The sequence below is a fragment of the Cololabis saira genome, chromosome 18, assembly GCF_033807715.1.
Source record: "Cololabis saira isolate AMF1-May2022 chromosome 18, fColSai1.1, whole genome shotgun sequence".
Taxonomy (NCBI): domain Eukaryota; kingdom Metazoa; phylum Chordata; class Actinopteri; order Beloniformes; family Belonidae; genus Cololabis; species Cololabis saira.
In genome coordinates, this window is record NC_084604.1 from 42,310,404 (window position 1) to 42,327,070 (window position 16,667).

Genomic DNA, 16,667 nt, shown 5'->3' on the forward strand with positions numbered 1-16,667 from the left:
TATTTATATATAAATAAGAGGTGAGACACGCTGGGGATATACATTTATTTATATATAAATAAGAGGTGAGACACGCTGGGGATATACATTTATTTATATATAAATAAGAGGTGAGACACGCCGGGGATATACATTTATTTATATATAAATAAGAGGTGAGACACGCCGGGGATATACATTTATATTTATATATAAATAAGAGGTGAGACACGCCGGGGATAAACATTTATATTTATATATAAATAAGAGGTGAGACACGCTGGGGATATACATTTATTTATATATAAATAAGAGGTGAGACACGCCGGGGATAAACATTTATATTTATATATAAATAAGAGGTGAGACACGCCGGGGACATACATTTATTTATATATAAATAAGAGGTGAGACACGCCGGGGATATACATTTATTTATATATAAATAAGAGGTGAGACACGCCGGGGATATACATTTATTTATATATAAATAAGAGGTGAGACACGCCGGGGATAAACATTTATATTTATATATAAATAAGAGGTGAGACACGCCGGGGATAAACATTTATATTTATATATAAATAAGAGGTGAGACACGCGGGGGATAAACATTTATTTATATATAAATAAGAGGTGAGACATGCCTGGGATATACATTTATATTAACATATAAGTAAGAGGTGAGACACGACTGGGATATACATTTATATTAATATATAAATAAGAGGTGAGACACGCCGGGGATATACATTTATTTATATATAAATAAGAGGTGAGACACGCCGGGGATATACATTTATATTTATATATAAATAAGAGGTGAGACACGCCGGGGATAAACATTTATATTTATATATAAATAAGAGGTGAGACACGCTGGGGATATACATTTATTTATATATAAATAAGAGGTGAGACACGCCGGGGATATACATTTATTTATATATAAATAAGAGGTGAGACACGCCGGGGATATACATTTATTTATATATAAATAAGAGGTGAGACACGCCGGGGATAAACATTTATATTTATATATAAATAAGAGGTGAGACACGCCGGGGATAAACATTTATATTTATATATAAATAAGAGGTGAGACACGCTGGGGATATACATTTATTTATATATAAATAAGAGGTGAGACACGCCGGGGATATACATTTATTTATATATAAATAAGAGGTGAGACACGCAGGGGATATACATTTATTTATATATAAATAAGAGGTGAGACACGCCGGGGATATACATTTATTTATATATAAATAAGAGGTGAGACACGCCGGGGATATACATTTATTTATATATAAATAAGAGGTGAGACACGCAGGGGATATACATTTATTTATATATAAAAAAGAGGTGAGACACGCCGGGGATAAACATTTATATTTATATATAAATAAGAGGTGAGACACGCTTGGGATATACATTTATTTATATATAAATAAGAGGTGAGACACGCCGGGGATATACATTTATTTATATATAAATAAGAGGTGAGACACGCCGGGGATATACATTTATATATAAATAAGAGGTGAGACACGCGGGGGATATATATTTATATTTATACATATATTAATATATAAATAAGAGGTGAGACACGCATGGGATATACATTTATATTTATACATATATTTATATATAAATAAGAGGTGAGACATGCCGGGGATATACATTTATTTATATATAAATAAGAGGTGAGACACGCCGGGGATATACATTTATTTATATATAAATAAGAGGTGAGACACGCCGGGGATATACATTTATTTATATATAAATAAGAGGTGAGACACGCCGGGGATATACATTTATTTATATATAAATAAGAGGTGAGACACGCCGGGGATAAACATTTATTTATATATAAATAAGAGGTGAGACACGCCGGGGATATACATTTATATTTATATATAAATAAGAGGTGAGACACGCCGGGGATAAACATTTATATTTATATATAAATAAGAGGTGAGACACGCCGGGGATATACATTTATTTATATATAAATAAGAGGTGAGACACGCCGGGGATAAACATTTATATTTATATATAAATAAGAGGTGAGACACGCTGGGGATAAACATTTATTTATATATAAATAAGAGGTGAGACACGCCGGGGATATACATTTATTTATACATAAATAAGAGGTGAGACACGCAGGGGATATACATTTATTTATATATAAATAAGAGGTGAGACACGCCGGGGATATACATTTATTTATATATAAATAAGAGGTGAGACACGCCGGGGATATACATTTATTTATATATAAATGAGAGGTGAGACACGCCGGGGATATACATTTATTTATATATAAATAAGAGGTGAGACACGCCGGGGATATACATTTATTTATATATAAATAAGAGGTGAGACACGCCGGGGATATACATTTATTTATATATAAATAAGAGGTGAGACACGCAGGGGATATACATTTATTTATATATAAATAAGAGGTGAGACACGCCGGGGATAAACATTTATTTATTTATATATAAATAAGAGGTGAGACACGCCGGGGATATGCATTTATTTATATATAAATAAGAGGTGAGACACGCCGGGGATATACATTTATTTATATATAAATAAGAGGTGAGACACGCCGGGGATATACATTTATTTATATATAAATAAGAGGTGAGACACGCCGGGGATAAACATTTATTTATATATAAATAAGAGGTGAGACACGCCGGGGATATACATTTATATATAAATAAGAGGTGAGACACGCCGGGGATAAACATTTATATTTATATATAAATAAGAGGTGAGACACGCCGGGGATATACATTTATTTATATATAAATAAGAGGTGAGACACGCCGGGGATAAACATTTATATTTATATATAAATAAGAGGTGAGACACGCTGGGGATAAACATTTATTTATATATAAATAAGAGGTGAGACACGCCGGGGATATACATTTATTTATATATAAATAAGAGGTGAGACACGCAGGGGATATACATTTATTTATATATAAATAAGAGGTGAGACACGCCGGGGATATACATTCATTTATATATAAATAAGAGGTGAGACACGCCGGGGATATACATTTATTTATATATAAATAAGAGGTGAGACACGCAGGGGATATACATTTATTTATATATAAATAAGAGGTGAGACACGCCGGGGATAAACATTTATTTATTTATATATAAATAAGAGGTGAGACACGCCGGGGATATACATTTATTTATATATAAATAAGAGGTGAGACACGCCGGGGATATACATTTATTTATATATAAATAAGAGGTGAGACACGCCGGGGATATACATTTATTTATATATAAATAAGAGGTGAGACACGCCGGGGATATACATTTATTTATATATAAATAAGAGGTGAGACACGCAGGGGATATACATTTATTTATATATAAATAAGAGGTGAGACACGCAGGGGATATACATTTATTTATATATAAATAAGAGGTGAGACACGCCGGGGATAAACATTTATTTATTTATATATAAATAAGAGGTGAGACACGCCGGGGATATACATTTATATATAAATAAGAGGTGAGACACGCGGGGGATATACATTTATATTTATACATATATTTATATATAAATAAGAGGTGAGACATGCCGGGGATATACATTTATTTATATATAAATAAGAGGTGAGACACGCCGGGGATATACATTTATTTATATATAAATAAGAGGTGAGACACGCCGGGGATATACATTTATATTTATATATAAATAAGAGGTGAGACACGCCGGGGATATACATTTATTTATATCTAAATAAGAGGTGAGACACGCAGGGGATATACATTTATATATATATAAATAAGAGGTGAGACACGCCGGGGATAAACATTTATTTATATATAAATAAGAGGTGAGACACGCCGGGGATAAACATTTATTTATATATAAATAAGAGGTGAGACACGCCGGGGATATACATTTATTTATATATAAATAAGAGGTGAGACACGCCGGGGATAAACATTTATTTATATATAAATAAGAGGTGAGACACGCCGGGGATATACATTTATATTTATATATAAATAAGAGGTGAGACACGCCGGGGATAAACATTTATATTTATATATAAATAAGAGGTGAGACACGCCGGGGATATACATTTATTTATATATAAATAAGAGGTGAGACACACCGGGGATATACATTTATTTATATATAAATAAGAGGTGAGACACGCAGGGGATATACATTTATTTATATATAAATAAGAGGTGAGACACGCCGGGGATATACATTTATTTATATATAAATAAGAGGTGAGACACGCCGGGGATATACATTTATTTATATATAAATAAGAGGTGAGACACGCCGGGGATATACATTTATTTATATATAAATAAGAGGTGAGACACGCCGGGGATATACATTTATTTATATATAAATAAGAAGTGAGACACGCAGGGGATATACATTTATTTATATATAAATAAGAGGTGAGACATGCCGGGGATAAACATTTATTTATTTATATATAAATAAGAGGTGAGACACGCAGGGGATATACATTTATTTATATATAAATAAGAGGTGAGACACGCAGGGGATATACATTTATTTATATATAAATAAGAGGTGAGACACGCCGGGGATATACATTTATATATAAATAAGAGGTGAGACACGCGGGGGATATACATTTATATTTATACATATATTTATATATAAATAAGAGGTGAGACACGCGGGGGATATACATTTATATTTATACATATATTTATATATAAATAAGAGGTGAGACATGCCGGGGATATACATTTATTTATATATAAATAAGAGGTGAGACACGCCGGGGATATACATTTATTTATATATAAATAAGAGGTGAGACACGCCGGGGATATACATTTATTTATATATAAATAAGAAGTGAGACACGCAGGGGATATACATTTATTTATATATAAATAAGAGGTGAGACACGCCGGGGATAAACATTTATTTATTTATATATAAATAAGAGGTGAGACACGCAGGGGATATACATTTATTTATATATAAATAAGAGGTGAGACACGCAGGGGATATACATTTATTTATATATAAATAAGAGGTGAGACACGCCGGGGATATACATTTATATATAAATAAGAGGTGAGACACGCGGGGGATATACATTTATATTTATACATATATTTATATATAAATAAGAGGTGAGACACGCGGGGGATATACATTTATATTTATACATATATTTATATATAAATAAGAGGTGAGACATGCCGGGGTTATACATTTATTTATATATAAATAAGAGGTGAGACACGCCGGGGATATACATTTATTTATATATAAATAAGAGGTGAGACACGCCGGGGATATACATTTATATTTATACACACACATATATATATATATATATATATATATATATATATATATATATATATATATATATACATATATATATATATATATATATATATATATATATATATATATATATATATATATATATATATATATATATATATAAATAAATAAGAGGTGAAGGACCCGCCTGACGGTCAGGAGACGGATGATGGGACGGAGGAAGGGCTGGTGGTAGACTTTTACCTGCTCCTGATGTCACATGACCTGTGTGTGATTGACAGGCCTCCTCTGATGAACAGCAGCGGGAAAAAGTCCAAGTTCATCCACCAGATCTACGAGGAGATGGTCTGCGTGGAGCAGGTGAGTGATGTCAGCAGTGAGGTCATCAGTGACGGCAGCAGTGATGTCATCAGTGACCTCCTGCCGTGATGTCATCAGTGACCTCATCACCTTTTCAGAATCAGGTTTATTTGGCAGTTTAGAAAAACAATGTATTTGACTTCGGGTACACCGGCGGCGACAGATGTTTATAATGCTCCTGTGTTCCAAGGTAACACTGGGGGGAGGATTACTGGCGGGGGGGGGGATTACTGGGGGGGGGATCCCGGCACGGTGCATCCAATTTATCCAGGTCCACAGACCCGGTACAGTTCTGATCCAGGTCCACAGACCCGGTACAGTTCTGATCCAGGTCCACAGATGTCCTGGGAAGGGGAGGGCTAGTGGGGGCAGAGCATCTTGTTTTTATTCCACCAGGGAGATTGTGACTAGACTAACCTGCCAGGCCGCTCTGTCAAGGTCAGATTATAGAATCAACAATTGTATTGAAAAAAACAGGCAGGTCCAGTAATTTTCCATCTGCTTTAAGTCTCTGGTTCATCAATGGCGACTCCAATCAGACCAATTTGTGATCAATTCCCGCCAAGCCTAGCTCCCAACTTCTCCAAGGTCTTCTCCATCTTGCCAATGAGCTCAAAGACGCCGCCAGCCTGCGATTCTGCTCAAGAATCACATCCAGCTTACGGCTTTGCTCCCCCAGCGTTAAAGTCTGAGTGTTGATCACCTTGCTTGATCCTTCAGCCACGTCCGGCAGCTCTGAAAGAGCCAGAACAGCTGTGGACGACTTACGCGTTTGTCGGTACACCAGGAAACCACCAACTCCAAAAAGCAGAAATCCTGCTATCATAAATCCAATTATGAAGCATCTTCCACGTCCTCGACAGACAGAATCGACAGACACATGATCCTCCAATGTTTCCAGGAATCCATTGTGTATCCAGCAGCAAATGTCCCGTCGGGGCAGGAGGGCTCCCTTACCCCCGGACTTCTCGTTGAGAAAATGTGGTGAATTGTGCTGAGAGACCAGTTAACCAATTCCATGATTGTAGAGAGTTTGGGAGGAGTGAAAAGGAGAGGCACTAAAAAGACAAGACAAAAAGCAGCAGCAGGGCGGATAGGGAGGGAGAGGAGGAGAAAAGCGTGATTTATATTTTAAAGTCAAACTTAAAAGTAACTCCACTTCTCTGTCACTCCAAACCAAAGACTCTGGTTCATCTTGGAAGTAACTGGAAGTTACTCGTGTCATTTGTTGATGGTTTTTTCAAGGATTCTGATTGGCTAGGATATATATATATCCTTTATTTAACCAGGTGAAAGACTCATTGAGATTAAAACCTCTTTTTCAAGAGTGACCTGGTCAAGATGGCAGCATAAAAAGAATAAAACAATACATACAAACAGAGTCAGTCACACATTCCGGGGAAACAATGAAAACAATGGTAAGATTTACACAACGGGGCAGTTGCAAGAACCGAGAGAGCTAATTTCTCTGTCTTTTAAAATGGATTTAAATTCACCCAAGGATACAAGCTCAACCAGTTTCAAGTCCTTCTCTCATCATTCCAGGTTGACGAGGCAGAAAACCTGAACGCCTTTTTACCCAGTTCAGTTCTGGCTCTCGGGACCTGCATCTGAATAAAGTTCTGTGAGCGCAGGCCGTAATGGCTGACGTTTCTACACATGTGCACGCACAAATATGTAGGGAGACGTCCCAAAATGGATTTGTAAATAAAAGTCAGCCAGTGGGAGAGTCTACGGAGGCAAAGAAGGACAATTGGCAGCAGCAACAAAAAACAGTGATGTACCTGAAGCTGCAGCCGGTGATAAAGCGCAAAGCACAATCATACACAGTATCTAATTTCTTTAAATACTGCTCAGGAGCGTTCATAAAAAGCAGATCGCCTTAGTCCAACAAGGGTAAAAAAGTTGTTTTGATCAAATGTCTCCTGACCCGAAATGAAAAACATGATTTGTTCCTAAAAAAGAAACCTAATTTTAGTTTCAATTTAGAAACAATGACTTTATCTTCTGGTTACACTGCCCTCTGTAGGTTTGGCTGCTCATAGCACCTTAACACATATTTATGCAGGTTCCTGGAAATCACCTTGTGATGCTAACACCTCCGTGGTGATGCTAACACCTCTGTTTCTCCCCAGAATCCGTCCGGCAGCCTCAACCTGAACCTGATTGGCTCTGAGCTCCCGGAGGAAGTGGTGGTTTGTGACCTGGTGGACAGTGACGCAGATGCTAACGCGGACGCTAACGCGGACGCTAACGCCGACGCTGCAGAGTCGCCGCCACGAGCCCACGAGCAAGGGTGAGCTCCGTCAGATGAAGATTCCGGGTTGAGCAGGACGTCTGGAGTTTGTCCTGGTTGGTGTTGGTTCTGCTCATGAGGGAAACTCAGTGGTCCCAGTACAGATCCATGTGGAGCTCCCAGTACAGATCCATGAGGAGATCCCAGTACAGATCCATGAGGAGCTCCCAGTACAGGTCCATGAGGAGCTCCCAGTACAGATCCATGAGGAGCTCCCAGTACAGGTCCATGAGGAGCTCCCAGTACAGATCCATGAGGAGATCCCAGTACAGATCCATGAGGAGCTCCCAGTACAGGTCCATGAGGAGCTCCCAGTACAGGTCCATGAGGAGCTCCCAGTACAGGTCCATGAGGAGCTCCCAGTACAGATCCATGAGGAGCTCCCAGTACAGGTCCATGAGGAGCTCCCAGTACAGATCCATGAGGAGCTCCTCACATGTCCCAGTACAGATCCATGAGGAGCTCCCAGTACAGATCCATGAGGAGCTCCCAGTACAGGTCCATGAGGAGCTCCCAGTACAGATCCATGTGGAGCTCCACACATGTCCCAGTACAGATCCATGAGGAGCTCCCAGTACAGATCCATGAGGAGCTCCCAGTACAGATCCATGAGGAGCTCCCAGTACAGATCCATGTGGAGCTCCACACATGTCCCAGTACAGATCCATGAGGAGCTCCCAGTACAGATCCATGAGGAGCTCCTCACATGTCCCAGTACAGATCCATGAGGAGCTCCCAGTACAGATCCATGAGGAGCTCCCAGTACAGATCCATGTGGAGCTCCCAGTACAGATCCATGTGGAGCTCCCAGTACAGATCCATGAGGAGCTCCCAGTACAGATCCATGAGGAGCTCCCAGTACAGATCCATGTGGAGCTCCCAGTACAGATCCATGTGGAGCTCCCAGTACAGATCCATGTGGAGCTCCCAGTACAGATCCATGTGGAGCTCCACACATGTCCCAGTACAGATCCATGAGGAGCTCCACACATGTCCCAGTACAGATCCATGTGGAGCTCCTCACATGTCCCAGTACAGATCCATGTGGAGCTCCCAGTACAGATCCATGAGGAGCTCCCAGTACAGATCCATGTGGAGCTCCCAGTACAGATCCATGTGGAGCTCCCAGTACAGATCCATGTGGAGCTCCTTATGGATCCCAGTACAGATCCATGTGGAGCTCCTTATGGATCCCAGTACAGATCCATGTGGAGCTCCTTATGGATCCCAGTACAGATCCATGTGGAGCTCCCAGTACAGATCCATGTGGAGCTCCTTATGGATCCCAGTACAGATCCATGAGGAGCTCCCAGTACAGATCCATGAGGAGCTCCTCACATGTCCCAGTACAGATCCATGAGGAGCTCCCAGTACAGATCCATGAGGAGCTCCCAGTACAGATCCATGAGGAGCTCCCAGTACAGATCCATGAGGAGCTCCTCACATGTCCCAGTACAGATCCATGAGGAGCTCCCAGTACAGATCCATGAGGAGCTCCCAGTACAGATCCATGAGGAGCTCCTCACATGTCCCAGTACAGATCCATGAGGAGCTCCCAGTACAGATCCATTAGGAGCTCCCAGTACAGATCCATTAGGAGCTCCCAGTACAGATCCATGAGGAGCTCCCAGTACAGATCCATTAGGAGCTCCCAGTACAGATCCATGAGGAGCTCCCAGTACAGATCCATTAGGAGCTCCCAGTACAGATCCATGAGGAGCTCCCAGTACAGATCCATGAGGAGCTCCCAGTACAGATCCATGTGGAGCTCCACACATGTCCCAGTACAGATCCATGAGGAGCTCCCAGTACAGATCCATGAGGAGCTCCTCACATGTCCCAGTACAGATCCATGAGGAGCTCCCAGTACAGATCCATGTGGAGCTCCCAGTACAGATCCATGTGGAGCTCCCAGTACAGATCCATGAGGAGCTCCCAGTACAGATCCATGAGGAGCTCCCAGTACAGATCCATGAGGAGCTCCCAGTACAGATCCATGTGGAGCTCCCAGTACAGATCCATGTGGAGCTCCCAGTACAGATCCATGTGGAGCTCCCAGTACAGATCCATGTGGAGCTCCCAGTACAGATCCATGTGGAGCTCCACACATGTCCCAGTACAGATCCATGAGGAGCTCCACACATGTCCCAGTACAGATCCATGTGGAGCTCCTCACATGTCCCAGTACAGATCCATGTGGAGCTCCCAGTACAGATCCATGAGGAGCTCCCAGTACAGATCCATGAGGAGCTCCCAGTACAGATCCATGGGGAGCTCCTCATGGATCCCAGTACAGATCCATGAGGAGCTCCCAGTACAGATCCATGAGGAGCTCCCAGTACAGATCCATGAGGAGCTCCCAGTACAGATCCATGAGGAGCTCCTCACATGTCCCAGTACAGATCCATGAGGAGCTCCCAGTACAGATCCATGAGGAGCTCCCAGTACAGATCCATGAGGAGCTCCCAGTACAGATCCATGAGGAGCTCCTCACATGTCCCAGTACAGATCCATGAGGAGCTCCCAGTACAGATCCATGAGGAGCTCCCAGTACAGGTCCATGAGGAGCTCCCAGTACAGATCCATGAGGAGCTCCCAGTACAGATCCATGTGGAGCTCCACACATGTCCCAGTACAGATCCATGAGGAGCTCCCAGTACAGATCCATGTGGAGCTCCTCACATGTCCCAGTACAGATCCATGTGGAGCTCCTCACATGTCCCAGTACAGATCCATGAGGAGCTCCACATGGATCTGTACTGGGAGCTCCTCATGGATCTGTACTGGGACATGTGTGGAGCTCCTCGTGGATCCAGGAGAATGTTCTCACTTTTACAGATTTAAAGTTTTCATATGAAAGTTCAGAGCTCCAGTTTTCCTCTTTGATCCTCCTGTTCTGGTGAGATCGTGTTCCAGGTCTGAAGTGTAAGATTGTAAATATCTAAACCATGTTCTCCTCCTTCCCTTCCTCCTTCCTCCTTCTCCCTTTTGTCCTGTCTTGTCTTTTTAGAGCCTCTCTTTTTTAACATCCTCCCAAACATAATCTGGCCTTGACAGAGCAGCCTGGCAGGAAGCTCCAGTCACAATCTCCCTGGCTCCCCCTAACCCTAACCCCTAACCCTAACCCCAACCCCTAACCCCAACCCCTAACCCTAACCCCTAACCCTAACCCCTAACCCTAACCCATAACCCTAACCCCAACCCCTAACCCCTAACCCTAACCCCAACCCCTAACCCTAACCCCTAACCCTAACCCCTAACCCTAACCCATAACCCTAACCCCAACCCCTAACCCCAACCCCTAACCCTAACCCCTAACCCTAACCCCAACCCCTAACCCCAACCCCTAACCCTAACCCCTAACCCCTAACCCTAACCCCTAACCCTAACCCATAACCCTAACCCCAACCCCTAACCCCTAACCCTAACCCCAACCCCTAACCCTAACCCCTAACCCTAACCCCTAACCCTAACCCATAACCCTAACCCCAACCCCTAACCCCAACCCCTAACCCCAACCCCTAACCCTAACCCCTAACCCTAACCCCAACCCCTAACCCTAACCTACACACTCCCCAACCCCTAACCCTAACCTACACACTCCCTAACCCCTAACCCCTAACCCCTAACCCTCCCTGGAGGAATAAAAACAAGACGCTCTCCCCCCACTAGCCCTCCCTAACCCCTAACCCTAACCTACACACTCCCTAACCCCTAACCCTAACCCTCGCTGGAGGAATAAATACAAACAAGACGCTCTCCCCCCACTAGCCCTCCCTAACCCTAACTCCTAACCCTAACCCCTAACCTTCCCTGGAGGAATAAAAACAAGACGCTCTCCCCCCACTAGCCCTCCCCTTCCCAGGACTCCTGTGAACCTGGATCAGAACTGACACTGTGTATTTCTACACAGTGAAGATCCTTTTCCTCCTCCCCTGTCCCAGTGTTACCCTTGGAAAACTGGAGCATAATAAACATTATAAACATTATAAACATCTGTATCAGCCGGTGTATCTGCAGTCACATACATTGTTTTTCTAAACTGCCAATAGTAATAATAAACCTGATTCTGATTGTGATTGTGATTCCTCCTCAGGGACGTGGAGGTGGAGCAGGTGGAGCTGGAGGAGCTGAGCTCCACCTGCCCAGGTGAGGCCCTGCAGCCGGAGCCCTCGGGGCCCCCGGGGGGTCCGGGGGGGTTAGGGGTCGGGAGGAGCTCCGGGGGCTCCAGCACCTCCACCACCTCCACCTCCACCTCCACCTCCATGCAGCTGAACCGGAGCTCCAGTCTGAGTGTGGAGGATCCAGTAAAGATGATGGACTCCATCATTAACGACCCTGGAAACATCTGCCACAACATCAGCCTGCTGGGCAAGTAGGTGGAGCCATGCATCCAACCATCATCCATCATCATCCAACCATCATCCTACTATCATCCAACCACACACTATCATCCCCTAATAAGATCATGCCAGTTTTAACTGATAAACACTTTACATTTAGTGAATTGGATGAAGAGTTCACCTTCATGGAAGGAGGAGTGGTCTAGTTTTACCCCAGGGTGGAGATGATGGACTACCTGACCTCTCTATGAACTCTGACCTCTCTGTGACCTCTCTATGACCTTCAGGGTGGGATGATGGACTACCTGACCTCTGTGTGACCTCTGACCTCTCTCTGACCTCTGTGTGACCTCTGACCTCTCTCTGACCTCTGTGTGACCCCTGACCTCTCTGTGACCTCTGTGTGACCTCTGTTCTTCAGGGTGGAGCTCATGGACTACCTGACCTCTCTCTGACCTCTGTCTGACCTCTGTGTGACCTCTGACCTCTCTGTTCTCCAGGGTGGAGCTGATGGACTACCTGACCCTAACCTTCTCTCTGTGACCTCTGTGTGACCCCTGACCTCTGTGTGACCTCTGTTCTCCAGGGTAGAACTGATGGACTACCTGGACAGCATCGACTGCAGTCTGGAGGATTTCCAGGCCATGATGTACGAGAAGCAGTTCGGGATCGACTTCCACGCTCTGGAGGTAAAACCTGGACCAGAACCTGGACCTGGACCAGGACCTGGACCAGGACCAGGACCAGCACCAGGACCAGCACCACCAGGACTCTGGTGAACCTGAAGGACCAGAACCAGAACCAGGACCTGGACCTGGACCAGAACCAGGACCTGGTTCCTGGAGGTTCCTCTGAACTGGTTTCTGTTTCCAGGAGAACGTGTCCAGCAGAGAAAACCCAGCACAGCCCAGTAGAGGAAGAGAAGACGATAACACAGGTAGAAACTGACCCCTGACCTTTGACCTCTGACCCCTGACCCCCAACCCTAACCCTAACCCAGACCCTAACACAGGTAGGGACTGACCCCTGACCTTTGACCTCTGACCCCTGACCCCCAACCCTAACCCTAACCCTGACCCTAACACAGGTAGAGACTGACCCCCAACCCTAACCCTGACCCCAACACAGGTAGGGACTGACCCCTGACCTTTGACCCCTGACCTCTGACCCCAACACAGGTAGAGACTGACCCCTGACCTCTGACCCCTGACCCTGACCCCAACACAGGTAGAGACTGACCTCTGACCCCTAACCCTAACCCTGACCCCAACACAGGTAGAGACTGACCTCTGACCCCTGACCCCTAACCCTGACCCCAACACAGGTAGAGACTGACCCCTGACCCCTGACCCCTAACCCTGACCCTGACCCCAACACAGGTAGAGACTGACCCCTCATTTGTCCGTTAGTCCATCGGTCCGTTCATTTGTCCGTTACTCCATCGGTCCGTTCATTTGTCCGTTAGTCCATCGGTCCGTTCATTTGTCCGTTAGTCCATCGGTCCGTTCATTTGTCCGTTAGTCCATCGGCCCGTTAGTCCATGGGTCCGTTCATTTGTCCGTTAGTCCATGGGTCCGTTCATTTGTCCGTTAGTCCATCGGTCCGTTCATTTGTCCGTTAGTCCATCGGTCCGTTCATTTGTCCGTTAGTCCATGGGTCCGTTCATTTGTCCGTTAGTCCATCGGTCCGTTCATTTGTCCGTTAGTCCATCGGTCCGTTCATTTGTCCGTTAGTCCATCGGTCCGTTCATTGGTCCGTTAGTCCATGGGTCCGTTCATTTGTCCGTTAGTCCATCGGTCCGTTCATTTGTCCGTTAGTCCATCGGTCCGTTCATTTGTCCGTTAGTCCATCGGTCCGTTCATTTGTCCGTTAGTCCATCGGTCCGTTCATTTGTCCGTTAGTCCATCGGTCCGTTCATTTGTCCGTTAGTCCATCGGTCCGTTCATTTGTCCGTTAGTCCATCGGTCCGTTCATTTGTCCGTTAGTCCATCGGTCCGTTCATTTGTCCGTTAGTCCATCGGTCCGTTCATTTGTCCGTTAGTCCATCGGTCCGTTCATTTGTTCGTTAGTCCATCGGTCCGTTCATTTGTCCATTAGTCCATCGGTCCGTTCGTTCGTCCGTTAGTCCATCGGTCCGTTCATTTGTCCGTTAGTCCATCGGTCCGTTCGTTCGTCCGTTAGTCCATCGGTCCGTTCATTTGTCCGTTAGTCCATCGGTCCGTTCATTTGTTCGTTAGTTCGTCGTCCGTTTGTTATCCGTCGGTCCGTCCCTTTTGTCCGTCCGTTCGTTCGTTCATTTGTTCGTTCATCCGTCCGTTCGTCCGTCCGTTCCTTCGTGCGTCTGTTCGTTCGTTCGTCCGTCCGTTCGTTCGTTCGTTCGTCCGTCCGTTCGTTCGTTCGTCCGTCCGTTCGTCCGTTCGTCCGTCCGTCCGTCCGTCCGTCCGTCCGTCCGTCCGTTCATTCGTCCGTTTGTTCATCCGTCCGTTCGTTCATTTGTCCGTTCGTCCGTCCGTTTGTCCGTCCGTTCGTCCGTCCGTTCCTTCGTGCGTCCGTTCGTTCATTCGTCCGTTCGTTCGTTCGTCCGTTCGTTCGTTCGTTCATTCGTCCGTCCGTCCGTCCGTTCGTCCGTCCGTCCGTCCGTTCGTTCGTTCGTCCGTCCGTTCGTCCGTCCGTTCGTTGGTTCGTTTGTTCGTTGGTTTGTTCTTTAGTTCGTTTGTTGGTCCGTCCGTTCCTTCGTGCGTCCGTTCGTTGGTTGGTTGGTTCCCTCCCTCCCCCAGTGCTCATGGTTGGTATTACTACTAGGTGGTAGTAGTAGGTAGTTTTTACTACTACTAGTAGTAATAGTTTTTAGGTAGTAGGTGGTAGAACTCTGTAGTTCTGTGATGGTTCCTCCCTCCCCCAGTACTAAGGTTGGTATTAGGTAGTACTAGGGTTAGGGTTAGGTATTATCTAGTAGTTCTGTATTTCTGTGATCGTTCCTCCCCCAGTACTAAGGTTGGTATTAGGTAGTACTAGGGTTAGGGTTAGGTATTATCTAGTAGTTCTCTGTAGTTCTGTGATCGTTCCTCCCCCAGTACTAAGGTTGGTATTAGGTAGTACTAGGGTTAGGGTTAGGTATTATCTAGTAGTTCTCTGTAGTTCTGTGATCGTTCCTCCCCCAGTACTAAGGTTGGTATTAGGTAGTACTAGGGTTAGGGTTAGGTATTATCTAGTAGTTCTCTGTAGTTCTGTGGTCGTTCCTCCCTCCCCCAGTACTAAGGTTGGTATTAGGTAGTACTAGGGTTAGGTATTATCTAGTAGTTCTCTGTAGTTCTGTGATCGTTCCTCCCTCCCCCAGTACTAAGGTTGGTCTTAGGTAGTACTAGGGTTAGGGTTAGGTATTATCTAGTAGGACTAATAGTTCTGTTCCTCTCTGTTTCTTCTTCCTCCCCAGAGAAGCAGCTGGTCCAGTACACCTGCTGCCCCCTGCTGGCCTTCCTGGACGGCTGCAGTCCTGCTCCAGACCTGGACCTGGACCCCGGGGCCCTGGTGGAGGCCTCGGGGCCCCCGGACCCCCCCCTGGACCTGGACCCCCCAGACCCCCTCCCCCCCCCGCAGCTCCCTGGTCCGGCTGGAGCCGCTGACGGAGGCCCAGGCCGCCCAGGAGACTCTGTTCTACCTGTGTGAGCTCAGCCCTGCACCTGAGACGGAGCTGGGACAGGTGTAGCCCCGCCCACCCTGAGGCCCCGCCCCCTGGGCTGAGGCCCCGCCCCCTGGCCGAGGCCCCGCCCCCACCCGGACCAGGTTCCAGGTGAAGCTCCACCTCCCGGTTCTTCCTCCTCCACCTTCATCTTCCTCCACCTCTTGACTCCCGTGTATTTATTGACCTTTTTGTTCTTATTGAACTGTTTCCATGGAGATGAAAAAACAGAACCTGGAACCAGACCGGTCTCTAGATCTGAACCTCCACCAGAACCTCCACCAGAACCTCCACCAGAACCTGCACCAGAACCTGCACCAGAACCTGCACCAGAACCTCCACCAGAACCTCCACCAGAACCTGCACCAGAACCTCCACCAGAACCTCCACCAGAACCTCCACCAGAACCTGCACCAGAACCTCCACCAGAACCTGCACCAGAACCTCCACCAGAACCTCCACCAGAACCTCCACCAGAACCTCCACCAGAACCTCCACCAGAACCTCCACCAGAACCTGCACCAGAACCTCCACCAGAACCTCCACCAGAACCTGCACCAGAACCTCCACCAGAACCTCCACCAGAACCTCCACCAGAACCTCCACCAGAACCTGCACCAGAACCTCCACCAGAACCTCCACCAG

At 45.3% G+C, this 16,667-nt stretch overlaps 1 protein-coding gene across 1 annotated transcript in view; it reads left to right on the top strand.

Annotated features, from left to right (window-relative positions):
• LOC133418313 (heat shock factor protein 2-like) overlaps positions 1-16,049 on the top strand; it is a 32,628-nt gene extending 16,579 nt beyond the window's left edge. The window contains 7 exon segments of the mRNA XM_061706888.1: positions 5,626-5,704; positions 7,840-8,000; positions 12,097-12,375; positions 12,930-13,032; positions 13,217-13,280; positions 15,777-15,909; positions 15,911-16,049. Of these exon segments, the coding sequence (XP_061562872.1) occupies positions 5,626-5,704; positions 7,840-8,000; positions 12,097-12,375; positions 12,930-13,032; positions 13,217-13,280; positions 15,777-15,909; positions 15,911-16,049 (958 nt within the window).
• Positions 16,050-16,667: the final 618 nt, after the last annotated feature.